The sequence below is a fragment of the Hemicordylus capensis genome, chromosome 16 (assembly GCF_027244095.1).
Source record: "Hemicordylus capensis ecotype Gifberg chromosome 16, rHemCap1.1.pri, whole genome shotgun sequence".
Classification (NCBI taxonomy): domain Eukaryota; kingdom Metazoa; phylum Chordata; class Lepidosauria; order Squamata; family Cordylidae; genus Hemicordylus; species Hemicordylus capensis.
In genome coordinates, this window is record NC_069672.1 from 11,284,256 (window position 1) to 11,310,637 (window position 26,382).

General features: G+C 48.7%; 1 protein-coding gene across 6 annotated transcripts in view; it reads left to right on the forward strand.

Moving 5' to 3' along the window:
* Positions 1 to 24,175, forward strand: part of NADK (NAD kinase) — a 42,886-nt gene extending 18,711 nt beyond the window's left edge. For 5 of the 6 annotated variants that reach the window (XM_053281185.1, XM_053281184.1, XM_053281187.1 and 2 more), the window contains exons 4-12: positions 8,872 to 9,001; positions 11,270 to 11,378; positions 11,873 to 11,958; positions 12,710 to 12,812; positions 13,907 to 14,061; positions 15,432 to 15,531; positions 16,242 to 16,399; positions 18,104 to 18,186; positions 18,447 to 24,175. In XM_053281185.1, coding sequence (XP_053137160.1) covers positions 8,872 to 9,001; positions 11,270 to 11,378; positions 11,873 to 11,958; positions 12,710 to 12,812; positions 13,907 to 14,061; positions 15,432 to 15,531; positions 16,242 to 16,399; positions 18,104 to 18,186; positions 18,447 to 18,597 — 1,075 coding nt within the window. In that variant the 3' untranslated portion in view covers positions 18,598 to 24,175. Of the gene's footprint in view, positions 1 to 2,377; positions 3,243 to 8,871; positions 9,002 to 11,269; positions 11,379 to 11,872; positions 11,959 to 12,709; positions 12,813 to 13,906; positions 14,062 to 15,431; positions 15,532 to 16,241; positions 16,400 to 18,103; positions 18,187 to 18,446 lie in introns of those variants that run through there. The other variant, XM_053281189.1, reaches the window with a different exon arrangement.
* The last annotated feature ends 2,207 nt before the right edge of the window (positions 24,176 to 26,382 follow it).

A 26,382-nucleotide genomic window follows, 5' to 3' on the forward strand; every position in this document is an offset into this window, starting at 1 on the left:
CACCTTGATAAAACACAATCAGATATGCAAAATGCATCCAATGGCAGCATCACAAGTGCAGGCACGAAATGAAAGAAAGCTCTGTTGAAGTGTTTACTCGGTTCAATCACAGTTTGCAAAATGGCCGTTGTACAAACAACAGTTGAACTTGATATGCTTTTCTTTTTCTTCTCCTTCTGTACTTGGTCAATTATTATTCTATTCTATTTATTTATTTATTTGTTTGTTTGTTGGTCTACTTGTATTATGCTAGAGTATAGTATATGATATTTGGTATATCATATGATATTTGGCATACTACTGCTACCTACAGCTGATCTTTTGAACTGTGGCCACTTCGGCCGGGAAAGAAACACCAGGAAAATGGGTAAAATTAGTCAAAGCCATCTTTCCCTCTCAAATGATACAAGGACGGCCCTGCTGGATCAGGCCCAAGAGAATATGAGTTGTCTCCTTTGCTAAGCAAGGTCTGCCTTGGTTTGCATTTGGATGGGTGGCTACATGTAAGCACTGTTAAGATACTCCCCTTAGGGGATGGGGCCGTAACTCAGTGGAAGAGCATCTGCTTTGCGTGCAGAAGGTCCTAAGTTCGGTTCCTGGCAGCATCTTCAGCTAGGGCTGGGAGAGACTCCTGCCTGAAGTCTTGGAGAGCTGCTGCCAGTCTGTGTAGACAATGCTGAACGAGACGGACCAAGGGTCTGACTCAGTATATGGCAGCTGCCTATGTTCCTAAGCGTGGCCCCACAGATATCCCTGCATGTGGTTAACTGCTTGTTCTTGTGTGTGTGTGGAAATCTTTGGATTGGGGTGGAGATCTATTGAAGAGTGTTTTGTTGTTGTTTTAAAGCAGGGGTGCTCCTTCGTCCTTTGCATTCCCTTCGCCCCAAATCTCTTGACTAGGATTTTATGGAGCCCTGAGCAATTTCACATTTGGGCAGCCCCTGTGGCTTCCCTCGAAAATCCTTTGGGTCCCTCCTTGGGAGGACACGTCTTTCCAGTTTCAGGCCCTCGCAGTCTGTTGCGGGCATTCTTTTTTCGAACGGTTGGCGCTGATCTTTTGTCACTTGGTTCTAGCTTCCAGCTTGTTTGTTTGTGAGGGAATGAGGAAATGAGACAGGCTGGTATAGGGTGGTGCAGGGTCAGTGCGGTCGCTTACCTGGGGACGGGATATGCATGCAGAATCTCTTAGCTCCGTGGTAGAGTATCTGCTTTGCGTGGGCAAGGCCCCTGTTTCAGTCCGTAGCAGCATTTCCAGACTGCAGGCTTCCTGCGAGGCTTTACGGTGAGTTCGAATTTGCCCAAAAAACCCGACGCAAAAGTGGATTCCCCCCCCGCCCCGGACATAAATCAGGCTAAGCTCTGAATAGTGTCTAGAGTGCTCCCCAATGGTTCTCAGGGACTCCAGAGTAAATCTGGCTGAAATGTAAACGCACACCTTCCATTCTGGGGGAGATGTGAGCTAAAAGCCCCCATGTGGAAATGCTCAAAGGAAACCACACGGCTCTGTGGTTGCCAGGAGTTGACACTGACCCGACGGCACAACTGTCCCTTTACTGCTGGGAAAGACCCCTGCCTGAAACCTAAGAGAGCCACTGCCGGTCAGAGCAGACAATACTGAGCTGGATGGACCAAGGGTCTGACTCAGTAGATGGCAGCTTTGGATGCGAAGAACCCGCAGGGCCCGAGAACAGCGGTCTTCAGTTTTTAGCTCTTGAGTGAATAACTCTGAATTTGCAGCTTTTAAAATTGGCCATTTTAAATGCGCTGCTGGTCTGGCCTTTCAACTTGCTCAACTTTATCTGTTTTTTTAAAATTTTTGCATTGTATTTTATTTTGCATTTATTTTTGCACTGTGTTTTGTTTTGCATTTTTTATTTTGCTTTGTTGTGAGCCGCTCACGAGCACTTGTGTCCTGGAGGGACACAATCTTAACTATTTATATTTGGAATGCGCTCCCGGTCGTAATAAGAGCCTCTCCGGCAATTTTTTAAAAAGGCACTGAAGACACATTTATTCATTCAGGCTTTTAATTAGATTTATAGTTTTAAAATTTTTTATACTGGGTTTTAAGTGTTTTTAATGTTTTAAATGATTTTAATTGTTAATTGATTTGATGTTTTAAATGATTTTCATTGTAAACCGCCCAGAGACGCAAGTTTTGGGCGGTATAGAGATATTTTAAATAAACAATCAGAATCATAACAAGTTCACAGGGTCCATTTCTCCGTTCGTGGACCCAAGGGCAGAAACGGGACGGACCTGCTTGCTGCAGCCCCGTATCCTGCCAGCCGACCTGCTAAAGAGTGGGTCTGCCCCAGAGCTTGGGAGGCTATGGGTTAAGGCATAACTGCAGCGCATTCAACTTTGGACTTACATCACGCCTTCTTCTATCACCGGGTTTCTGGCAACTGAGCTGTTACTCCTCCCTCTGGGCTGAGCCGGGCTTGTACGATATAATGACGCCGTGTCAAGATGAGTTCAGTCCAGAGGCTTTGTGGGAGACACTCAAAGCTCCTTAACTGCCCAGATCAACGGCAGACCTCTAACCACCACCCAGAGCAACTGGCAGAACGGGGAAGTTCTCAGATCAGGCGTGCCCGCATTGGAAATTTTACAGGAGATTGCCAGCTTTCTCAAAACCTTGATTTATTTACGTTCTCCCCAAAAAAAAAAAAATAAAAAAAATGCCTGTAGCTTTGTTTCGGATCCCTCCTGTAAATTGCAAGCGGCAGCTTAAACCGTGCCCGGGCTCTTTCGCTCTTGAAGAAGGGGGATTTAACTAGATCCAGATGAAAGTTGGCCCGGCAGGAAATTGCTAGACCAAGACACACCAGGAAGCCTGGCGCTGATTCGAGTTCTTCGGATCGAAACGACTCGGAGATCGAAACGACTCGGAGTTCTTTGGCAAAACGACTCGGAGAAAGAAAGGAATATTGAACAAATCTTCTCTGTTGTTTGTTTTTAATTGGGTCGCTTCTGCGTCATATTGTCATAAACTCTTCGGCTGTGTTAGGCTCCTCGTGGCAATGTTTCTTGCGAATCGGAGCGGCTTGACTCAGGGCCGACTCAGGGCCGCCATGTGTTTTCTAAGGTAGCGGTTTGCCTTGGGGAAGAGAGAGATTATTTCAAGGCCTTTTCTGCTGCCTCGGGTCCACTGGCCGTTTTTGTCTCCCGGCGAGAGCCATGAAGATTTTCCAGCGTATGATGAGCGACCGCTCGTTCAGTACCGCTGCTTGGAAGTGGTGAGTAGTGAGATGCAACCAACGAGTTTGCCCGCCCTGTTATGTCAAGAGGGAAAATTGGCTTCACCTCGATGTGGCTTTGGATTTCTTAAAGGGACATGCGGATCAGGTGGCCTGTTCCAGCCGAGAGGCTGAGCTGAGCGTGTGCTGGGATCCTTCACCCCTTTCCCAGTTCCAGAGGGAACGGGAGGATTACTCTGAAACATCCTTTATGGCATCAGTACGCAAATAAGACTCAGAGACGAAACTCGCCTTGCCCCTGGGGTGTATTTCCCCCTTACTAGCAGTTAAAATATAATCTCCAAAGGAGTGTCCGTTTTGACACACTCCAGCTTTTTCCTCTTCCTTGGGCCAGTTTTGAGCTTTTAGGTCTGTCTCAAGTACACACTTTCACCTTGACCTGCGCTGTAAAGGTTGATGGTTTGACATTCTACATCTGGGCTGAAATCAATATGTCAAAGAGCAGAGATCAGCAGCACTGTCTCCTGTAAGAGGGATTCCCAGATCTTGACCACAACCCCCATCGTCCCCTGCCCATGGCCTTTGTAGCTGGGGATGATGGGAGTTGTAGTCCAACAACACCTGAGGACCCACGGTTGGGGTGGTGCAGTGTTGCCTGTAAGAGGGGCTCCCAGATTTTGACTGCAACTCCCATTGTCCCCTGCCCAAGGCCTTTGTAGCTGGGGATGATGGGAGTTGTAGTCCGACAATGTCAGGGAATCCCTGTTAAGAGGGGACATTGTATCACAGCCTTTCAGAGATGGTGTGCATAAATAGTGTGCATTGATTCACGGCAAGCTTCCACATGCCAATAATACATTTTAATGTATTATATAGATGATGGTCGTACTGTCTGGAAAACAAATCATCGTGTTTTTTAAATGCTTAATGAGTTTATTTCAGTTCAGTTTATTGCAGTCTTTGCTCAAATACACAATCCAGATCAAATAAAAGAAACCATTGAGGGTAGATATCAATATAAACACATATGTGCATATACACCTGTAGACTCTGTTACATGGAAGATGGAGATAAAAAAAAGTATAGGATAAAACAAAATTTAAAAGAAATAAAAAAGAGGGATGGTTGAAATTGACTGTTTCTGACACACCACGGGCGGCTTTTAATCGCAGCCGTACAGAATTTGGCTACTGAGTGTGAGACGCGAGTGTGTTTGTCGGAAAGAAATAAGTGTATATAAAATTCATTCGAATTGTCAGGGTATCTATGAGAGGAGCAATATATTTGGAACGCAGCGCACGAATGAGTTTAGTTTAAAATGAATTTCAGTGCCCAGCTTTTCCAGATCATGCAATCCGGCGAAATTCCCTGGTACCTTTCAGTTGTGTCTCTTGTCTTGTATCCAGTGGGTGTTTTTACCATTTTAAAGCGAAATAAAAATCAGTGTCCAGTCTCAGCTTTGCTCCTGGGCAAGCAGACGTCCGGGGAAGCTCTCACGAATATTGTCCACCCCTGGATAATATGGAGGTGGAGAAATCCCAGGGCCCCTTTCTGGACACGGGGCAAAACATGGCCTAGAACAGAAGCTCCTACGAGAGGTGGCCCTCGAAGGAAACGTGAGCCTTTCCTCTGTGCTTGATGCTCCGGGTTCAAGATGCGCGTCCGTCCGTCCATGGGACCTCATTTGCTCTTTGTTACTTTGCGGTCCTGCCACCCTCCAAGTCTGGAACGCTCCCGAAGACAACCTGTGGTGGTGAACTTGGAGTGATACGCCCAAGGCCACTTTCTGAGTGCCTCTGGCCGCCAACCGAGGAGGGAACTGATTCTTGTGGTTTCCACGATGGCCTTTGCTGCCGTTGGGGAGTATGGAGATCCCAGTTTGTGCTGGGGCTGTCTGGTGTCTCCTCTTCTTCAGCACCAGGGCTGAGCCCTGGAGGCACACATGAAATGTCAGTCATCCTTATGGTTGAAGATGAAAATATTCTCCAGCGCTCCGTCTGATGCTCAGGGCAGCAGACGTTCCTCCTCTGTGCTCGCAAAGGAGGCTGTGAGGTGGTTTCGGCTGAGCATGTGGGTCTGAGCCATGATCATGGGGCTGTAGTTCCGTGGGAGAGCTTCGGCTTTGCATTCAGGAGATCCCGGTTTCCCTCCCTGGCAGCATCTCCAGGTCGGGCTGGGAAAGACCCCTGCCTGAAACCATGGCGAGCTGCTGCCAGTCAGTGTAGACAATACTGAGCTAGAGAGCCCAAGGGTCTGACTCAGTCAGAGGCGGCTTCCTTTGTAGCTGGCTTTTGCGGGGAGGGACCATCGCTCAGTGGGAGAGCATCTGCTTTGCATGCAGAAGGTCCCCGGTTCCATCCCTGGCAGCATCTCCAGGTAGGGCTGGGAGAGACTCCTGCCTGGAACCTTGGGGAGCCGCTGCCAGTCAGTGTAGACAGTACTGACCTAGATGGACCGAGGGTCTGATTCAGTAGGAGGCAGCTTCCTACATTCTCCACTTTAAAAACATCAGAGAATCCTCACAAACCGGGTCTTAGAGGGGATGTCCTAACGGATCCCAGGGGGTGTTTCCAGATCATCTTTGTAGAAATCAAGCAACGGGGGGGGGCGCATCTTGTGATCTCCCCCCCCCTTTTCCAGTGGATCCTGCTGTGCTGCGGTCCGAGGATGGATGAGCCGCCCCCTCCCCAAATGCCCCCCGCCCCGCCCTTTGGGGAGGAATTATGTCATTTGATCTTTTGAGCCACCCCCGGTCTGGGTGTGCAGGGTGAGCTTGGGCGAAAAAGTGCAAGCAGGAGGTTGCATAATCGTAACAAAACAAGCTTGAGAGCGCCGTGCTTGACTCGACGCCATCACCGCCGGTTGCATAAGGTGCGTGGGCTGTCAGGTTGAAGCCACCGGGGGAAGAGCCGGTCTTGTGGTCGCGAGCATGAATGGCCCCCCTTGGCTAAGCAGAGGCTGCCCTGGTTTGCATTTGGATGGGTGGCTGCGTGTGAGAAGTGTCTGCTGTCATATATGGGCCCCTTAGGGGGCCGGGGCCGTAGTTCAGCGGAGGAGCATCTGCTGGGCATACAGAAAGCCCCGGGTTCAACCCCCTGGCAGTATCTCCAGGCAGATCTGGGAACGACCCCTGCCTGGAACCTTTGAGGAGCTGCTGCCAGTCAGTGCAGAACACGCTGAGCCGGATGGACCAGGGGTCTGACTCAGCCGAAGGCAGCTCTCGATGTCCCCATGAAAGAATAACCTCAGTACGCTGTTTGGCCGGAGGACAGTTCAGACTGTCTGGCTGCCTGTGTGCCTAGCCCCACTTTGCCTTGCGGAAGGACACGTCTTTCGATCCAGCGAGCCACAAGCCAGCTCAACTGGTCGGCACTTGCCCGGGGCGAGCGGTGACTCCTTCGCCGCCTGCCGCTTGCCAGATCTCCGGCTCTGCCATCTTTGGGGGATGCAGGCAGGCAGGCAGGCAGGTGTGAACTGGTAGAGATCATCTTTCGTAGGTACCTGCCGACTGCCCTGAGTGATGCTCTCCCCCTTGAATTTTCCGTCGGTGTCAGGGAATAATGGCATTTTTAATCTGCAGAACATCTGTTGTTTAGTTGGAACGGAGAGGGCTGGTTATATATGGTAGCAGAACCCTGTCGGGTTCGGTTTACGCCTGTATTTACCCAAAAGAAAGAGGTCTCTGAACCCAAGACAACACCCACGCACCTACCCACCCATATTTAACAGGAAAGAAATGAGGGGGAACCTGATCTCAGGTCAATATGGTAAAAGTCATTTTTCTTGAGGATGGGGCCAGCCCCTCCTTTGCCTGTGGAGGGTCCCAGGTTGGAGACCTGGCAGTGTCTTCAGGTAGGCCTGGGAAAGACCCCTGCCTGAATCCGTGGAGGGCTGCTGCCGGTCAGCGCCGACAAGACTGGGGTAGATGGAGCCATGGTCAGACGCAGAAGGCAGCTGCATATGTCCCTCGGGAGCACCCATAGTTCAGTGACGGAGCATCTGCTCTGCATGCAGGAGGTCCCTGCTTGAATCCCGGGCAGCATCTCCCGGTAGGGTTGGGAAAGGCCCCTACCTGACACCCTGGAGGGCTGCTGCCAGCCCGTGCCGACAACGCTGAGTGAGATGGACCAAGGGTCTGACTCGGTGGGAGGCCACCTTCTTGTGCTGATATATTTGAATGGGAGTTCTTCTGATCATGCATTCCTTTGGGGAGGAAAAATTGCTAAACAAAAGAGTGGTCTTGGAGGAAGGGGGTTCAGGTCCCTCTTCCCTGCGGGCCCACTCTCTGCTTTTAACCCCCACCCTTTCCGTTCTATAGGGACTCCCCTGCCGAATCAATTCTGTGCACAGGACTGCCGCTGTCCCATCTATTTTAGGGCCAGGCGCTGCCCCTAGAAACTCTGGACTTCCTGGAAACATTCCCAGGTTTCCTCAACAGCCAGCTCAGTAATGGCAGACACGCTTTCACGAAATACGAGTGGCCCGTCATTAGTGAACCTTTTCCTGCAGTGCACAGCCAGAGAACTGGGAACATGTGCTTAGGGCTCCGCTAGCGCCCAGTGTGAATTAAGGATACGCAAAAAAATTGGACTGAATTTGAAGTGAATCCGAATCGATTCGCCTCGAATCTGTTTGCACAGAATGGGATTCATTCGGATCTGGCTGAGCTTGAAATCAAATTCACTCAAACGTGAATTTGATTCCAATTTGCTCTGATTTGGATCGATTCGAACGAATCCCATTCGGTGCAAGCAGATTTGAGTTGAATCGGTTCGGTCACATTTTTTGCACATCTCTAGTGTAAACAGAGAGCGCATGCCACCATAAAATGATAGACACACAAGGGTGGTTCGGCCTTTCACCGAGGTTGCCTAGGGACGGAAAGGTTTTGGTAATTTAGTCTTTGGAAACACCCGCTTTGCCCACTACTTTCACGGGCAACAGAAGAGGAACAGCTCTCCTGTGACAAGGACAGAAGAGGAAATCCTCCGACAAGTTTAATGCGGGGAGCTTCCCACATTGCACCAAAAGGGAGAGAGAGAAATTATTCATTGCACCATGTTTGAAAAAAAAAATTTTTTTTTAATGTCACTGTAAATCATCCGTCCAAAATATTTGCTTTTCTTGGGTACACATTTGGTTTTTGAAACGGGCTAACCACTTCAGGCTGCAGAAGGAGAATTCCACATCAGTTCTGCCCCGTGAAACCGGTTCCTGGGAAAACAGAATAGCCCAGCGAAGGCCCAGCCGCACTTGTTCTGAGCGTGCAAAGGACGTTTTTTGGCCGTTTGGTGGGAGTGGGTCCAAGAGAGCCAGCGTGGTGTGGTGTCGTGGTTAGAGTGCTGGACTCGGACCAGGGAGACCCGAGTTCAAATCCCCCTTCAGCCATGTGGCTTGTTGGGTGACTCTGGGCCGGTCACTTCACTCTCCGCCTGACCTACCTCACAGGGTTGTTGTGAGGAGAAACTGAAGGATGTCGTACACCGCTCTGGGCTCCTTGGGGGAAGAGCGGGATAGAAAAACGTAATAAATAAACCACAGATAAATAAATAAAGTCCACGTTCTGTGCCTTGCCACCACTGGGCATTCTGGACGCATAGACTGCGAGCCGCGTCGGATGGGACTGCTTTGCCGGGGGTGACCTGTTTCTCTGTCTCGGTCTCCGCAGGCACATTCAGGACCCAGCAAGCCAGCGGTTGACATGGAACAAGCCTCCCAAGAGTGTCCTGGTGATCAAGAAAATCCGGGACGCCAGCCTCCTGCAGCCCTTTAAAGACCTGTGCATCTATCTCTCGGAGGTAGGTTGGACGCCAGGGAGGGGACGCCTGAACGAGGCCCACGGCTCAAGCCTTGGCAGTTCCTTGCCGGCCTGGCAGAGACCCCCGACTGAAGCCTTGGAGAACCGCCAGCCAGTCAGTCTAGACCAGGGCTGCTCAGCCTTGGGACTACAACTCCCATCATCCCCAGCCACAGTGGCCCATAGCCAGGGATTGTGGGAGTTGTAGGCCATCCTCTGCAAAAGGGCCGGAGTTGGAAAGCGCCGATCTAGACCAGGGATTCTCAACCCTGGGTCTCTAGATGTTCCTGGACTTCAGCTCCCATCATCCCCAGCCCCAGCGGCCTTTGGTTGGGGATGATGGGAGTTGAAGTCCAATAACGTCTGGAGACCCAACGTTGAGTATCGCTGCTCTAGACCAGGCCTGCTCAACTTAGGCCCCCCCAGGTGTTTTTGGACTACAACTCCCATCATCCCCAGCCACAGTAGCCAATAGCCAAGGATTATGGGAGTTGTAGGCCAACATCTGCAGGAGGGCCGAAGTTGAGCAGGCCTGCTCTAGACGGTACTGAGCTGGGTTGTAGGAGGAGAGGTGGGCTTTGGGGTAGCAAACGTGAATGGTCCCCTTTGCTAAGCGGGGTCTGCCCTGGTTTGCATATGAATGGGAGACTACATGTGAGCACTGTAAGATATTCCCCTTAGGGGATGGGGCCACTCTGGGAAGAGCGTCTGCAGGCTTTCATTCAGAAGGTTCCAAGTTCCCTCCCTGGCAGCATCTCCAAGTTGGGACTGAGAGAGACTCCGGCCTGCAGACTTGGAGAATTGCTGCCGGTTGGTGTAGAGCACAGGGCCACACAACCCCAGCCCTCCTGCAGGTATTGGACGACACCTCCCATCACCCCTGAGCATTATGGGAGTCGTGGCTGTGGTTATGCCGTTGTCGTAGTCCGAGAACAGCTGGAAGGCTGACGTGCAGCCCTGGTGTAGGCAATGCTGAACTAGATGGGACCCACCGCAACTTAAAGCCAGGGCTTCCTGAGCATCTTAGTTTAAAAACAAGGGGCAAGTTTCTAGTCCTTATGCTTGCAAAGTGATGCTTGGAAGTCTGTGGGCGGCCCCTGGTGCAGTCAAAGAGGTCTTGGGTCTTCAGTGATTTGTGTGGCCCCTTCTAGAGGCGAGCAGTATAATTTAGAGAGAGTCTTAAGAAATTTAGGTTTGAGGAAAGGCAGAAAAAGAAGAGTTAAAACACACCCACCCCTGTGATTTCTGGTCACTATTCAAAAAAGGGAAATCAGACAGGCTGGGCAGGATCTAGACCAAGTCAGACATGCCTAAGTCCTGTTGAAATAAAGGAGGATCTACATTATTGTTTTGTGTTTGTTTTTAATTTCAACTAAAGATGACATCATTACATAATAATATAACATGATCAAGAAGAGGAACTATGTATATGTCTAACTAAAGGTTTCAGGCAGGCGTCTCTCCCAGCCCTACTTAGAGATGCTGCCAGGGATTGAACCCGGGACCTTCTGCGTGCAAAGCAGATGCTCTACCTTTAAGCTATGGATGGGCATCGGCAGCTGCCTTCTGAGCCGGGCCATGGTCTAGCTCGTTCCTTGCTGTCTACACTGACTGGCAGCAGCCCTCCAAGGTTTCAGGCTGGAGTCTTTCCCAGCCCTACCTGGAAAGGCTGCCAGGGAGTGAACCTGAGACTACTACGCGGATGGATATATTTATATACTGCCCTTCAACCAAAGTTCTCAAAGCGGTTTACGTAGAAAAATGAATAATACATAAATAAGATGGTCCCCTGTCCCCAAAGAGCTCACAATCTAAAAAGAAACATAAGGTAATTGAAAATGAAACTAAATAATCTAAAAAGAAACATAAAGTAATATAAAAAGAAACAAAATAATCTAAAAAGAAACTTAAGGTGGATGCCAGCCACAGCCACTGGAGGGGTGCTGTTCTGGGGTTGGATAGGGTCAGTTGCTCTCCACCTGCTAAATACAGAGAATCACCCCTTTAAAAAGGTGCCTCTTTGCTCAGTTAGCAGGGGTTTTGCAGGAGACCTGCCTGCAAAGCCGATGCACTTCCACTGAGCTTTTCTGTTCTAGTTTTCTCTGCATTTGACCAGGGGTCGTCTTGATTTTTCTGCTCCCTTGTTGGTTGTCTCGCTTTTGCCTTTTGGGGAGAGCTGTGGGGGGGTGTGTGTGCTTTATTAGGAACCTGGTGAACAAGTTGTAGCAGTTGCTTTTAGCTCTGACCTCTTTGCCCTTCCACCATTCAGGTGAACAACATGATCGTCTATGTAGAGAAGAAAGTGCTGGAGGACCCAGCCATCGCGCACGATGATAGTTTTGGACCAGTGAAAAAGAAGTTTTGCACTTTCAGTGAAGGTAGTGGCCCTGTTTGTATCTCAGCCTTCCCTCTTCCTGGCCGAAGAAGACTCCTAGCATCATGGTGGATTTGATTTAAATCAGTTTGATTTAAATCAAATCCACCCTGCCTAGCATTCAGGCCTGAGTGCGAATCGGGACCTGGGAGGGCCTCCTTTTAATCCCACATGTGTGGGGTACAGGCTGCTATTTGGTGGGGAGAGAGAAGGTGCTCTGTACATGAACAGAGGCACTTTGCTTTTTAATGTCCTGTTTCTTAAAGAAAAGGGATGTGGCCACAGATGGGAGAGGTTGTTTATTTTACGTATTTGTATAGCGCCCAAAACCTGTGTCTCTGGGCGGCGTACAACACATTTGTGCCGAAGGTGCCTGATCAAATGAGAGGGTGGGGCGAAAATCCCAACAAAAAATCTTGTCTTCTGCTTATATCCATTTGATAAAATTGGGTGGAGTTTGTTTCCTTACGATTTGTCTTTGAAACTTTCCTTTTTTAGATTATGATGATATCTCCAATCAGATAGACTTTATCATCTGCCTGGGAGGAGACGGGACCTTACTTTATGCCTCTTCACTTTTCCCGGTGAGTGAGAGATCTTCCGTCCTTGTCGGTTGCTGTCTATCCATCCATCTGCTTTTCTTCCTTCCTCTGTCTGTCTGATCTCCTTCCATGCTTATACACCCATCTATTTCAGCCACAAAAGCTTTAACCTTGATTCAAGGTCTTATGGCAGATAAGAAGCGTCTTACAGCTTTCCAAAGAGGCACCTTTACTCAGATTCCATCCCAAGCCTTCTGAAGAACTAGGGGATGGGTAACAGCTTTTAACAATAAAACAGAAAGAGTTCTCTCTTTAAAATTTGCCATTTAAAAAGCCCACTTGCAAAGTTAATGGTTCTTTCTTTAAAAAAAAAAATGGGGGAAAGATGTGACCTTAACAGTCCTTATGGGAGGAGCGGTGGTCTTGTGGTCGCAAGCATGCATTGTCCCCTTAGCTAAGCAGGGTCTGCCCTGGTTTGCATTTGAATGGGAGACTACACGTGGACACCGTAAGAGATTCCCCTTAGGGGAGAGAATCTTCATGCTTGCATGCAGAAGGTTCCAAGTTCCCACCCTGGCGGCATCTCCAAGATAGGGCTGAGAGAGCCTCCTGCCTGCAGCTTTGTGAAGCCGCTGCCAGTCTGTGAAGACAATACTGAACGAGATGGACCAATGGTCTGACTCGGTAGATGGCAGCTTCCTGTTTCTGGTGCCTGAAGCATGCATGTTTTTAGTTCCTTTCTGCTGCTGAGCAAAGCATTCCACCGTTATTGAACCTCTCTTCTTCCCAACAGGGCAGCGTACCCCCAGTTATGGCTTTCCATCTGGGCTCGCTCGGATTTCTTACCCCCTTCAACTTTGAGAACTTCCAGTCCCAAGTCACTCAGGTGATTGAAGGTAAGCGTTTGGGCCGAACCATAAACCTTCATGGGCTCTTGCGAATGCCACAAGGCACCACGAGGCAGCCATATGAATTCCACCTGCCAGTCCATATGGGAACACAGGCAGCTGCCAGACTGAGTCCGACCCTTGGTCCATCTAGCTCTGCCTTGTCTACTCTGACTGGCAGCAGCTCTCCCAAGATTTCAGACAGAAGTCAGAGGGCTTTCTCTCAAAACGAAACGGAGGGAACCGTCTTTTTTTTATATAAACTGCTTTAGCCAGGGAATCCCTCCTAATATCTGGCCTAAATCTGCTCCCTTGCCATTTCTGCCCACCGGTTCTACTCCTGCCCGAGGAGCAATAGAGAACAATTCGACTCCTCCTTCAGTGTGACAGAGTATCACATATTTGTGGGCAGCTCTCCTATTCCCCCTTAGTCTTATCTTCTCCCGGCTAAAATAGAGGTGTGCACAGAATGAATTTTTCTATTCATTTTGAGTTTGAATCAAGCTCCAAAAATTCGTTTTGAATTTGAATCTGGTCTGAAAATTCGATTCAAAATGATTTGACGCTGTTTTGGCGTGTGTGTTTTTAACCAGTAAGGGGGCCCGAATGGTTTTTAAAAGGTGCCAAATGGCTCTCGAACTGAATGTCGAAAATTCATTTCAAACTTGAATCGAATTGTCCTTTTTAAGGGGTGATTGGATTCGGAAAAACTTGAATCACCCAGATTGGAGTCGAATCAATTTGAATCGATTTGCACATCCATATAAACGAACCCAGCTCTTTCAGCCATGCCTCAAAAGACTTGGTTTCCAGACCCCTCCTCATCTTGGAGGCTCCCTTCCTAATGATCCAGTTTCAACAGCAATTAAGCTATTTAATTTCTTTTAAATAGAAATTATTGGGGGGGGGGGAGATCTGGTCTAGGGGAGGCAGCATGCGGTTCCTTAGCAAAGGATTGGGTGGTGGGACTGAACACTCCCTGATCCTGGGAGAGCTTTTAATTAAATCTCCCTAGTTAGCTAGATGCTCAAGCCTAGGAACAGCTCCTTGGCACGGCTTTGCCTGGAACCCGCCACTTCCACCTCTCTGTCACCCCCTTGCAGGCAACGCGGCCCTGGTGCTCCGAAGCCGGCTGAAAGTGAAGGTCGTCAAAGAGCACCGGGAGAAGAAAGCCATCCTCCAGAACAGGATCGAAGAGAACGGGCTGGTGTCTCAGAGCCTGGAGAAAGAAATGTTCAAGCAAGTCATGCAATATCAGGTCGGTAGCTTGGGCAGGGGGGACGTCATGCTTGATTTTTGCTCCCCCTTTCGATATGACTTAGCCGGCTGGTTTCCCCGGTTGCTTTCGTTTCTCGGCTGGTTCGCGTCCCGAGTCGCTTCGATTCTCGATTCGGAAGACCCTGTGTCTCTCGAGCAGGGCGCCGCACCGTTTCAGATCTAGCTTCAGCTAGTTTCGTTAGGGTTTTTCTACCCCACTTCACACAGTGGGCAGGATCCAGACTGCGTTAGTGGTGGCTAAGCCCCACTGAAATTAATGGGATCTTAAGTTCACCATTTTTTCCTGCTAACTGGGCCACGAGGCGCCTTTTTAAAGTGGCGACTGTCTTCTATTTAGCAGGGAGACCGCAAAGTTGTTATAAAGTTAGTATTAACTTCATGATGTCTAGTGCCTTATCAGTTTTACTGTTTTGTTTGTAATTTTATACTGTGTTTATGTTGTTGTGAGCTGCCCCGAGGAATATTGTCCTGGAGGGGCAGAATATAAATATTTTCTATTATTATGCTGTTTGCACACAGTCTACCAGATGTTATTGACTGGATTTGGTACTTTAGTTATCGGGCTCTTTCCAAGGGTCTAGGATAACTAAAGAGAAATTAAAGATAACGTAGTATTCGTGCTGTCCCGAGTTGTGTGGCCTTCTGTAGCTGATGTGTTGTAATTTTATCGATGCCCAAGGTGTCCAGATGGCGTTCAAGTTCTTTTGGTACTGCACCAAGGGCACCCACAACTATTGGCACCAGGATTGTTCTCTTTTCCCAGAACCACTAAATTTAATAATAATAAATATTATTATTAATATTAAAAATATTAATAATTAATCTCTCTCTGACCCTGCATAGCATCTCTCCCAGTGGCTGTTGCTGGCATCTCTTTTGTTTCTTTGTAGATTGTGAGCCCCTTGCAGACAGAGAACCATTCTATTCCTCTTTCTGTATAAACTCTTGGATGAATTTTAAAAAGAATTTGAACACCCTCCTTTGAAAAGAAGCCTCTTAAGATTCACTGTAATCCTGCTTTAGTCGGTTTTTCCTCTGGACCGCTCTTTTGTCTTTGCCTGCCTCTTATTTTAGCAGCTGTCCTGGTTTTATGTTTGTTTGTATGGCTGCTTATTGTTTTACTGTAAGCCGTACAAAGTAGCTATATGCTGGAAGGCGGGATAGAAACACTTTAAAATAAATATTTGTTTAAAGCACTGAGAGTTGCTTTATCTAGTTACTCAGCTTCCTTGAAGAATAGCAAATTCTGTAAAACAGCAAGTTTCAAAGAACCTGGATTAGGGCCTGAATGCACGAAATACTTGACTCTCATGTGAGTGTTGAATTTCCTCTTTTTCTTCCTCTCGGCAGGTCTTGAACGAAGTTGTCGTGGATCGGGGCCCCTCCTCCTACCTTTCCAATGTGGATGTCTTTCTAGATGGCCATCTTATAACCACAGTGCAAGGAGACGGTAAGGCCCTTTTCGCCCTTTGCCAGAAAGCAGAGACGGCAGCCCGGTTCAGAAGTAACCAGAGACCTGCCCTAGCTCTGCCGTATTTATCTGAATTCAAGACTAGGCTCTCTCTCCACCCACCCCGTTCTTTGATGTTAGAAATCGGAGAGTTATCTTAAATTCAGTGTCCTGTTCCTTTCGGGTAAATACAGGTATAACCTGTATCTCCAGCAGGACTGGGAGAGACTCCTGCCCAAAACCCTGAAAAGCTGCTGCCAGTCAGTGTAGACAGTCTTGAGCTAGACGGTCTGACTCAAGAGAAGGCAGAAAGCTTGGAGAGCGGCTGCCGGTCAGTGTAGACAACACTGAACTCGAGAGGCCAAGGGTCTGACTCAGAAGGCAGCCACAGATGCTCGTCGGGTTTAGAAGGTTCAATCCCCGGCAGCATCTCCAGGTAGGGCTGAGAGAGACTCCTGCCTGAAATCCTGGAGAAGCCGCTGCCTGTCTGGGTTGACAGTACCGAGCTAGATCGGCCTGACTCAGTCTGTGGCGGCTTCCTATGTTGGGCCGCCAGGTGTGGTTAAGACTACAGCCCCCATAACCCCCAGGAGCTTCCTATATAGCTGCCGGCTTGTGATGGGCTGCGGGGTCACCCGGGCCTCTTGCCCGGATGGGGTCTGGCCCATCCCAAGCCTGACGGACTAACCGCTTCTGTTCCCCTCCCTCAGGGGTCATCGTCTCCACGCCGACCGGCAGCACGGCCTACGCGGCGGCCGCAGGGGCTTCGATGATCCACCCGAACGTCCCGGCCATCATGATCACCCCCATCTGCCCCCACTCGCTCTCCTTCCGGCCGATCGTCGTCCCCGCCGGAGTGGAACTGAAGGTGTGCTCTGAACGTGATCCCTTCTTCAGACGTCACCCACACGCCCACCGCCCACGCCTAAGCCGCCTGTTGTTTAACCAGACCCAGCCCGGGCGCGAGATCAGGTTTCTCCCTTGCCCCACAAAACAATCGCACCGTTCTTACATAACCTGGGGGGGGCGAGAACATCTTAAATCCCCAGAGGAAGATCAGGTTCTCTGACTGAGTCATCCACAGCTGTGCGAGAAGCCTGCCGCTCTCGCTTCGGCTTGACAAGCCGCTCTCTCTCGGAGGGACGCTACAACTCCCAGCATCCCTCACTGCGGTGGCCTTTGGCTGGGGATGATGGGAGTTGTAGTCCACAACCTCTGGGAGTCCCTGTTCGAGGAGATGCTGCTAGTGCGTGGCAGCTCCATCTCCATCCGGCAAGGCACATCGGGAGAGGGAGCCCCCCCCCAATCATCGTTTTTACCTTTCACGCTGCCACCCCAACCCTTGAGACAAAAGGAGGCTACGCGTCATGTGGTTGGGCAAAAACCGTCCGTTGCCGCCTTCCCTAGTTTTGAAGCTCAGTGGCAGAGCATGCAGAAGGCCCCACGTTCAATCCCTGGCAGTATTTCCCGCGTGGGCTGGGAGAGACGCCCGCCTGACAACTCGGGGAGCTGCTGCCAGTCAGAGTTGGCAGCACTGAACGCGACGGGCCGAGGTTCTGACTCAGCAGCTTCCTGTTCTGCAGTGTGTTATGGGGAGGGATGATAGCTCGTTGGAAGAGCATCTGCTTGGCATGCAGAAGATCCAGAGTTCAGTCCCCGACAACATCTCCAAGCAGGGCTGGGAGAGACTCCTCCTGCCCACAACCTTGGAGAAGCTGCTGCCAGCCTGGGTAGACAGTCCTGAACTGAATGGACCAAGGGTCTGGCTCACTAGAAGGCAGCTTCCTATTTTGAAAGGATGGGGCTCTAGCTCCGTAGAAGGTCTGCTTTGCACGCAGCGGGTTTATTAGAACATAAGAACAGCCCTGCTGGATTGGGCCCAAGGCCTATCTAGCATCCTGCTTCACACAGTGGCCCACCAGATGCTTCTGGGAAGCCCACAGGCAAGAGCTGAGGGCAGGCCCTCTCTCCTGCTGTGGCTCCCCTGCAACTGGGATTTAGATGCTGGAGGTGGCCCATCGCCCTCCGACTAGTAGCCCAAGGTCCCAGGTTCAATGGCTGGCCACCTCTCCGGGCAGGGCTGGTGGTCTGTCAGTGTAGACAGTCCTGAGCTGGATGGGTTGAGGGCCCGACTTGGTCTAAGGCAGCCTCCTCTGTCCTTCTGCATCCCATGCTTGGGACCAAAGGATCCCGTGCGTCGTCTACCTGGACGAAAACTTCCTTCCCTTTCCCCCCTTCCATCCTGGTTTTCGGACAAGCGCACCAGAGTAAGCCTAAAGGCCATTAAACCTTTCCAAAGCTTGGCACTCCCAGCGGGTCGCCACGGCCGAGGGCTTTGGTCAAACGTTAGTGGCAGGTTTTAATTTTCAAATATATATATATATATATTTCCTGCCACCCTTCAGCTCACAAGTCCTCTGGGCAAGCTCGGTAGAATTAAAGCCATGTGCCCAAGTTTCCGATATCCCCAGGAAAGTATTTATCAGGAAAGGGTTATATACCACGTCTAGGCTACGGAGCCAAGCGGCTGTTGAGGGTTCTTGGAAATCACATGCTTTTCTTTCCCCCTCAGATCATGCTGTCTCCTGACGCCCGGAACATGGCCTGGGTCTCGTTCGACGGACGCAAGCGGCAGGAAATCTGCCACGGGGACAGGTGAGGAGAGGCAGCAAGCATGACTTGTCCCCTTTGCTAAGCAGGGCCTGCCCTGGTTTGCATATGAATGGGTGATGCAGAAGGTCCCAAGTTCCCTCCCTGGCAGCATCTCCAAGATAGGGCTGGGAGAGATTCCTGCCTGCCACCTTGGAGAAGCCGCTGCCAGTCTGTGTAGACAATCCTGAGCTAGATGGACTGATAGGATATGGCAGCTTCCTATGATCCTAACCCCCCGGGCATTCTTCTCCCGTGTCTTCCAGCATCAGCATCACTACCTCCTGTTACCCGCTGCCTTCGATCTGTTTCCAAGACCCCGTGAGCGATTGGTTCGAAAGCCTGGCCGAGTGCCTGCACTGGAACGTCCGGAAGAAGCAAAATAACTTTGCCGTGGACGAGGAAGAGGAGTTCTGAGCATCGGCACTCGCAGGGACTCCTGGGAGGAGTTGTCGGGCAGCAGTTCCCCCTTGTGTACAAAATGTATTTTTACGCCTGTAGCTACTTGGAAGTAGACCAATATAATATATATATACACATATATATTTTTAAAGACAGCTGTGTACCTCATATCAGTCTGTTCTGCTGATGACCAGATATCATGTTTTCCTGTCTGTCGGCAAGGTTTGAGAGGCGGGTGAAAAGCAGAGGGCGCGCTTCCAGCCGGGCAAAGAGAAAGAGGCTCTCGGCTGCATCCCGTGTCTTCTAGCGAGAACCATTTCGGCGGCCTCGTGAAAACAGATGACCTTTCCTGGGACTTCTTACCAATATTGGCAAATCCACAAATTCTCTGTCTTGGTCGCCGTTCTGCGAATACATGTGACATTCGTCAAACGGCACTTTAAAAACAACAACCAAAAACGTCCTATCTTCTTTGTCGAATCCACAAAGCTCTTATGTTTACAGCCGAATTCTCCCAAAGGTGGATCAACCGGGATACGTTTATCTGCTTCATGTTCGTTTCCCTCTGTCCTCGGTGTGTAAGAAGTATATCTTGGACGGCGGCTTAGGAGAGGATTGCACTTTGTGTTAACAGCCGACCTTTAATTATTCGCCTGCCCTTGACAAAAATTTGCACTGTTTTCATTATACCTCCAGACTTTGTTAGCATTCGGTGCCGCAGAGAGAGCAGTGGAGATTCGATTAATCTTCTCGGATCTGCTCTGGCTGTAGCAGCGGCATTAAAGTGTGTAAAGCAAAGTCCCGTGTTGTATTTGAAAGACGCAGGAGAGCTTTCGATGGACTCTGAGCACACAGGCCGACGTAGTATGACAGGGATTCCCCACTCTTGTTGACTACAATCCCCAGAATCCCCCGCTGCAGAGGCCTTTGGCTGGAGATTGTGGGAGTTGTGGTCAACAGCATCAGGGAATCCTTGTCCCAGGGAACACGGGCCAGGACTAATGGCGAAGAGCAAAGAAATGTGCGAAAGCAGTTGTACGCTTCCGCACGATCCTTTTTTGGTTTCAAGAGTGCTGGCGCTGGAGTTGTTTCCAGTGGATCACGTCAAATCCATGCAGCTGTTGTGGCAGTGGATTCCACCATAACATACAAGGAAGAAGACGCAAAAAAGTCTAGGGCTTTTAAAAATAAATTCCTGTGCACACAGGGCTTTCTAGAAAGAAAATCTCTGTGCACAGGACTTTCTTTTTTTAAAAAAATTCTCTGCACACAAGGCTTTCTAATCTCTGTGTGCACAGGGCTTTCTAAAAAAAAAATAATCTCTGCGCACAAGGCTTTCTAAAAGGAAAATCTGCACAAAAGGCTCTTTAAAAAAAAGAAAATTCCTGTGCACACAAGGCTTTCTTTTTTAAAAGCCACCTCTGTGTGCACAAGGCTTTCTAAAAAAGAAAACAACCATGCACACGCAGATTTTTTTTTAAAAAAACAAACACGATTGTATGCACCTATGGGATTTCTGCCATTTCCTCTCCCAGCTACAGAGATTTTTCCTGTTACGATTGCCCCTGTGAACAGCCCCCAGATCTTGGAGTCAGCGTTTCAGGTGGCAACGGAGGACATAGAGTAGAGTGGTGGGGAGCTCATGAACTCCTTCTGCATGAACTCCTTCTGCATAAAGAAATTCCCCTTTTGGCACTCCATGGGGATCTGCCCTATGGATTTTTGCAAGGCTGGTCCACAGCGGTTGCAGGGGGTTTTCAGGTGGGGTCCGTTTTTCTCCTCTTTGCTCTGCTGCGTACCGGAGGCATCATGGTAGGCTAGAAACAGCCCAGGAAACAAGTTCTGAAAGTTTTTGAATTGGGTAAGCAAGCCTATTCGCCTGATCCCAGAAGCCTCCCAGTCATTAGGAACTAACCTAGAATTGCGGGCCATCTCTGGAAATGCAGGCTGGTTAGGATACTGTCTTCTGGACCGTTGAACGTGGCCTTGGCTGCTTGGGACAGGACCCCATAAGAGGCCTCTTGGCGCTGAACTACAATTAAGCTTCTGGTGCTAGAGCAGAGGGCCATCAGGCGACTCATGTTCTGGGCAGGATAGAACCCGAGTGTCCGATCCGAAGATCACGAAACATTCCTAGTACAATTGCTTCAGTGCCTTAAGCACACCGCGATTGTTGTTGTTTCCCCCCCACACGGCGTCTCTTTTTGAAACTTCTCTCTTGTGGGTGCATTTTTTCGTTCATGTGATTGTACGTGGCTCTTTCGGCATTGCGTAGGCAAGGATGCGGGGAGTGTATATATGGATATGATTTTCTTTCCGGTTTGTTTCGGGTGTTCAGATTGTGCCGTTTCTCTTTGCGAGATCCCGATGCGTCGTGACCCGGGCTGGGGGGCGGTGTAGTGAGCTGGACTGTTTGAAGCGTCTAGGATGTTTCTGGACCTAAAACTGTTTCTGGGGACAACTTCTCCATGAGGACGCAAGGTTATAGTTCACAGGAGGTGGAGAGATCAATGGAACCATTTCAGGACGACTCCGCAGTATGGGTGGTCGCGGCCTTCCCACTGTTTTCACCTGGGCTGTACAACTCCGGCCCTCCTTCAGGTGTTGGGCAACAACCCCCATCATTCCTGGCTTTTGGTCACTGTGGCAGGGGCTGATGGGAGCTGTAGTCCAGGAACAGCTGGAGGGCCCAAGTTGTGCAGTCCTGGTCTACACCAATGTCTTCTCCCCACATTCCAGCGGGTGAACCTGGTTCTCTCCTGTCAAAATCTTACGAGGGATTGGACGTTTTCAGCTTAAAGGTGAAGATGTGGCACAAATTTGGTGGAAAGGGGGTGTGTGAAACAGAATTCTGTCAGCGTTTTGTGGCTATCTTAACATCGGGGCAGGGGGATCTTTCTCCTAACCTTTACAGTGTCTAGATTGTTACATAAGGGATTTCCAGTCTTGAGTTCCAGATACCGTTGGACTACAACTTCCATCATCCCCAGCCATTGTAGCAGGGGATGGTGGGAGTTGTAGTCCAACAATATTGGTGGGGGGGCCTGTGTTGTTTGACTCCTCTTCTTCCTTCTCCCCACAATCCTTTGTGTTCGCCCTCGTCAGTTTTAATTTTGCATGGAGCAAAATTTTTCAACCTTTGACCATGGTGTCAACTGCACTAAAAGTGTGTGTGTGTGTGTGTGTGTTTGTATAAAAATGAGTCTTGTAAATGTTTTGTGGACTAGAATAGTGGATTGGGGTATGTTTGCCTAATCTGAAGAAGCAAAAAGTTGTGAGTCCCGTCCCCCCCTCTTTGGAAGGATGTTCAGCTTTTCAGATCTTTGTTTTCACTTGAATTTTGTGTTCTTCTTGTGTTACCGCAGTCTTCAAAGTCACTTGCGGGTTTTCCAAACAGCAGGGTTTTCTGTTCCGAACAGAAGTCTTAACTTCCCGAGCTGTTCAAAAAGGAGCTTGGCTTTAGAAAGGCAGTTTGCTTTTTTCTTAAATGCAATAATTAAGAAAAGGAGCAGGGGGTAAGCACCTGATTTTTAGCGTTCCTATGACACGCATTGACGTGGGCAACGAGATTAGTAGAATAATTAGGCGGCGAAATAAAGTTAGCCGTATTTAGATTGTATGGTTTGAAAGTTCCTTTTTTCAAAACCCAGAAAAAAATTGGCATTTTGAAATAGATATATATTTTTAACTAGAGAATTGTTTCATAGAGGTGAAGAAAATCTGGTTTTTCTTTTAAAGTAGAGCTTTTGTATAAATTCTTCCCTGTAATGGCATTCTGTGATGACTCCCTCCTAACTAATTCAGTTGAAGGACACATCCGTATATGTATCGGTGTCCTTAACTTTCTCGCCTTGTTTAAATGACTTCTCTGCCCTACAGGCAGGCAGTCTGGCTGGTGGTGGAGCTGGGCCCTTCAGGAACAGCAAGTATCAAAATAGCTTTTATAATTTGCAGACAGGGCATCTAACTTGCTGCTGTAAAGCACCATGGTGATAAAACACAGCTCCACAGAGCTCTGTTGTCTTAAGGCACTTGGGGCAATTCCAAGGGTAACAGAATCAGTCAAGTTGCCACTTTTTTCAATGATTGTAGCCAGAACAGCAAATTTTCAAGTTAATCTTATATATGCCCAATTGTCAAGAGAACATATAAGGCCAATTTTTTTAACAAGACCCTTAAATATTATCTATAGCAGTGGGAACATGCAAAATAAGTCAGTAACGGAATCAGAAACGATGTCCAAATTTTCTGATTCCGTCGATAACGTTTTTTGCACATTTTAGGCACAATAATATTGAAAGCTTTGTTAAAAAAAATATGGCCTTATATAGTAGATGTTCTCTTGCCAGTGGGTATATATAGTATTAACTTGAATATTTGCTTGCGGCTACAGTCGTTGAGAAAGTGGCAACGTGCCTGATTCCGTTAGCCTTGGATTTGCCTGTTTGTCCAGGTTCATTCTAGCCTTTGCAATCTGGGCCAGGCAGATGTCTTAAGATTTCCCCCAGTGCTTACAGGGATGTGAGGCTGCCATGGAGGGATGTCGGCATAACAGAGCTGCAGAATTCTACTGCTCCCTCTTGGGGCCGGCCACTGAGTAAGTAGAGGCCATCATCCTTGTGCTGGCGTTTTTTTAGGAAAATTTATTCCCAGCGAGTCTGTTTCCATTGGCATTGAGAGTTGCCAAACGGCAACCCAGGGAAACCTTGACGACATAGGCACTGTGCTTTCCCACCTGTTCCTTCCCTGCTGCAATAGGCCACCCTTCTTTCTGCTTCCTACAACAAGCAGGGGAAGGCGGTTAGCCGCAGACCTCGAGAAGGGAAGGGCAAGGAGGCATAAGTATTAAAGCCCACTTCTCTGTGCTGTGTGCCTAATTCAACACTGCGCCCTCCAAACTAAGCAGTGATTCTGAGATCCGTACACAGCACCTTCCTTCTCTAAAATCTTATTTTGGCTAGATCGCCTGAGACTGTTGGTACCAGAGGGGCCTGTGTGCTTCATCCGGTGTTGGGGAGGTGTGTCTATTTTGTCTGAGCGGCAGGCAGAATTGTGAGCCATAGATTGGGAACTACAGGTCATGAGGCAGGGTGGCTATAGAGACCTACGACTTGTGTCAAGCCAGCCTCCGAGAAAACGTGTGGCTTGTTGCTCTTGGTAGGGGTTCTTTCGTGGTGGGGAGGTCCAACCTGCTTTCTCGCTGCCACTGTCGTCTTGTCCACCTGCTTCTCCCAGCATCTCTGGCCGTTTCCTTATGATCTTGCATATCTTGTTCTAAGCATCATCAAACATGGTGGCCAGAACCATGGCTGATGTAAGAGTAAGAAATGCAGCTTGACCGGCTACCCCCGTGCGGCTGGCCCCGCTGACTGAAATTCAGAAGTCTTCCTGACTTCTGACCTTACCTTTTTACAGTGAGCAAAACCGTGTCATTTCCCACAAACCTAACAGTGGCGTGGCATTGCCCCAGGACTTTTAAAAAAGAAAAATGCCTACTGTTTTCTTACTGTTAATGCTTTGAAAACTTGTTTTCACGTGGTGGAGAGCATAACTATTTTCCAGACCTTTTCAATAAATCTGTTTTTTTTCCAAAGCTGGTGTCAGGCGATGGTGTTCTTCATGGTCCAGAGAGGGTATCGGAAAGTGGCAACTTGCGTGGAGCTTTGGGGGTTCATAAGAGCAGAAGCCCTCAGGCTTGGATTCCCCGACGTTGTTGGATTACAACTCCCGCCTTTGGCCCATGGGAACTGTCATCCAGCAATATATGTTAACCGCCCAGAGACGAAAGTTTGGGAAGGTGTACAAATTTGATAAATAAATAAAATAAATATATGGTTGGCTATCTCAACCCCTCCTGTATTCTATCAAAAGTAAAACATAGGGCTCTGTGGGCACCAGGAGTCGAAATTGACTTGATGGCACACTTTACCTCCATGCGGATAGCCCTGATGTGGTCCCACTTCATTGAAGATCAGAAGTCTTATTGACTTGATTCATTTTTGAAACACCCGATTTCAAGAAGCAGTGATGGTCACTGAGCTTAGATCTTGGGGGCGATGGTCCCAGCTGACCTAAGCTCGGTGAGCATCACGACTTCGTAAAATCGGGATTTTTCAAAAATGAATTACCTATTGTGTGAAGGGGGCGCTTCCTTTTTATCTACATGCATTCCCCTCGAGTTTGGTTACACAGACTCGATGCCACTTCCCAAAAACAGTGTACATAGTTATGTTTATCCTCACAACAACCCTGCGTGGTGGGTTAGGCCGGGAGAGAAGCGACTGGCCCAGAGGCACCAGGCTAGATGGACGAGGGTCTGAATCTGTAGACAGAAGCGTCACATGCGCCCCGTGGATGAACTATTGAAGCATCAGTGAAACCGTGTTGTGTACAGTTGAACCCTCCTGTCTCCCTCCCCCTCTTCTTCCAACTCAACATTTACTCGCTTTCTGAGGATGTGGAACTTTAGAACTTTAGAACCTTGGAACGATTGAACCTTCGAATTATTGAACCTTCGAACCACTCTCCCAATAAAGACAAAGCAGCGGCATTGAAGCTGCTTGGTCTTTAAGCCCATTAAAGTTCAATACATTGATAGATTGAAGGGGCAGTGGGTCAATGGGGCAGTGGGTCAATGGGGCAGTGGGTCAATGGGGCAGTGGGTCAATGGGTCAATGGGGCAAAGGGGCAGTGGGTCAATGGGGCAAAGGGGCAGTGGGTCAATGGGGCAAAGGGGCAGTGGGTCAATGGGGCAAAGGGGCAGTGGGTCAATGGGTCAAAGGGGCAGTGGGTCAATGGGTCAAAGGGGCAATAGTTTGAACGCCTTTAATGGGGCTGCTTTGTCATTAATGGGTTTAAAGACCAACCAGCTTTAATGGAGCCCTTTTTCTTTAATGGGATTAAAGACAAAGCAGCTTTAATGCCACTGCTTTGTCTTTAATGCCACTGCTTTGTCTTGAATGGGGCTAAAGATAAAGCAGCTTCAATGGGGCTGATTTTTCTCTAATGAGGCTGCTTATTCTTTGTCAATAGTGTGAAGTTTCCAAGGTTCCAATGTCTGACAGTTCAAAGGTTCAGTAATACAAAAGTTCAACAGTTTGAAGGTTCAATAGTTCGCAGTTTCAATTGGTCAAAGGTTAGAAAGTTCCAAGTTTCGAAAGATCTGGGGAAAAGGCAGAACAGGGCTGGAGAAATGGTTGGCTGAAGAAGGCAGAGGAACAGTGGTAGGTAGAACATCTGCTTTGCAGGCAGAATCTCTGTGGCTTCTCCAAGATCGGGCTGAGGGAGAGTCCTGCCTGCAACCTTGGAGAAGCCGCTGCCAGACTGTGAAGACAATACTGAGCTAGATGGACCAAGGACTCAGCAAATGGCTGCTTCCTATGTTACAAGAGGTCATGCTTCAGGAGGGACATTCAATAGTGTATACCAGACAAAGAAATGTGAGAAATTCCCTTGGAGCACATGATTCCCATTAGAACTACATGAGAAACATCATTTGGGACTCTTCCAAGACATTGCAATACGAGCACTATTTGATAGATTTTCTATGCTGACTTTGATTTTCATAATGGAGAGTGAATTTGGTTAACTAGTTGTATAAGGAATATCTCGGTTTTATTTACGATGATATGCTGTACATTTTTTTGCCCAGTAGAGTTCCACAGTCTATAACTCTACTGGGCAAAAAATGTACAGCATATCATAGTAAATAAAACCCAGAAATGTAAATAATATTATAAACTGAATAAAGTAGATCCACAATGTACATTATTCAGTTTATAATTTTATTTACATTTCTGA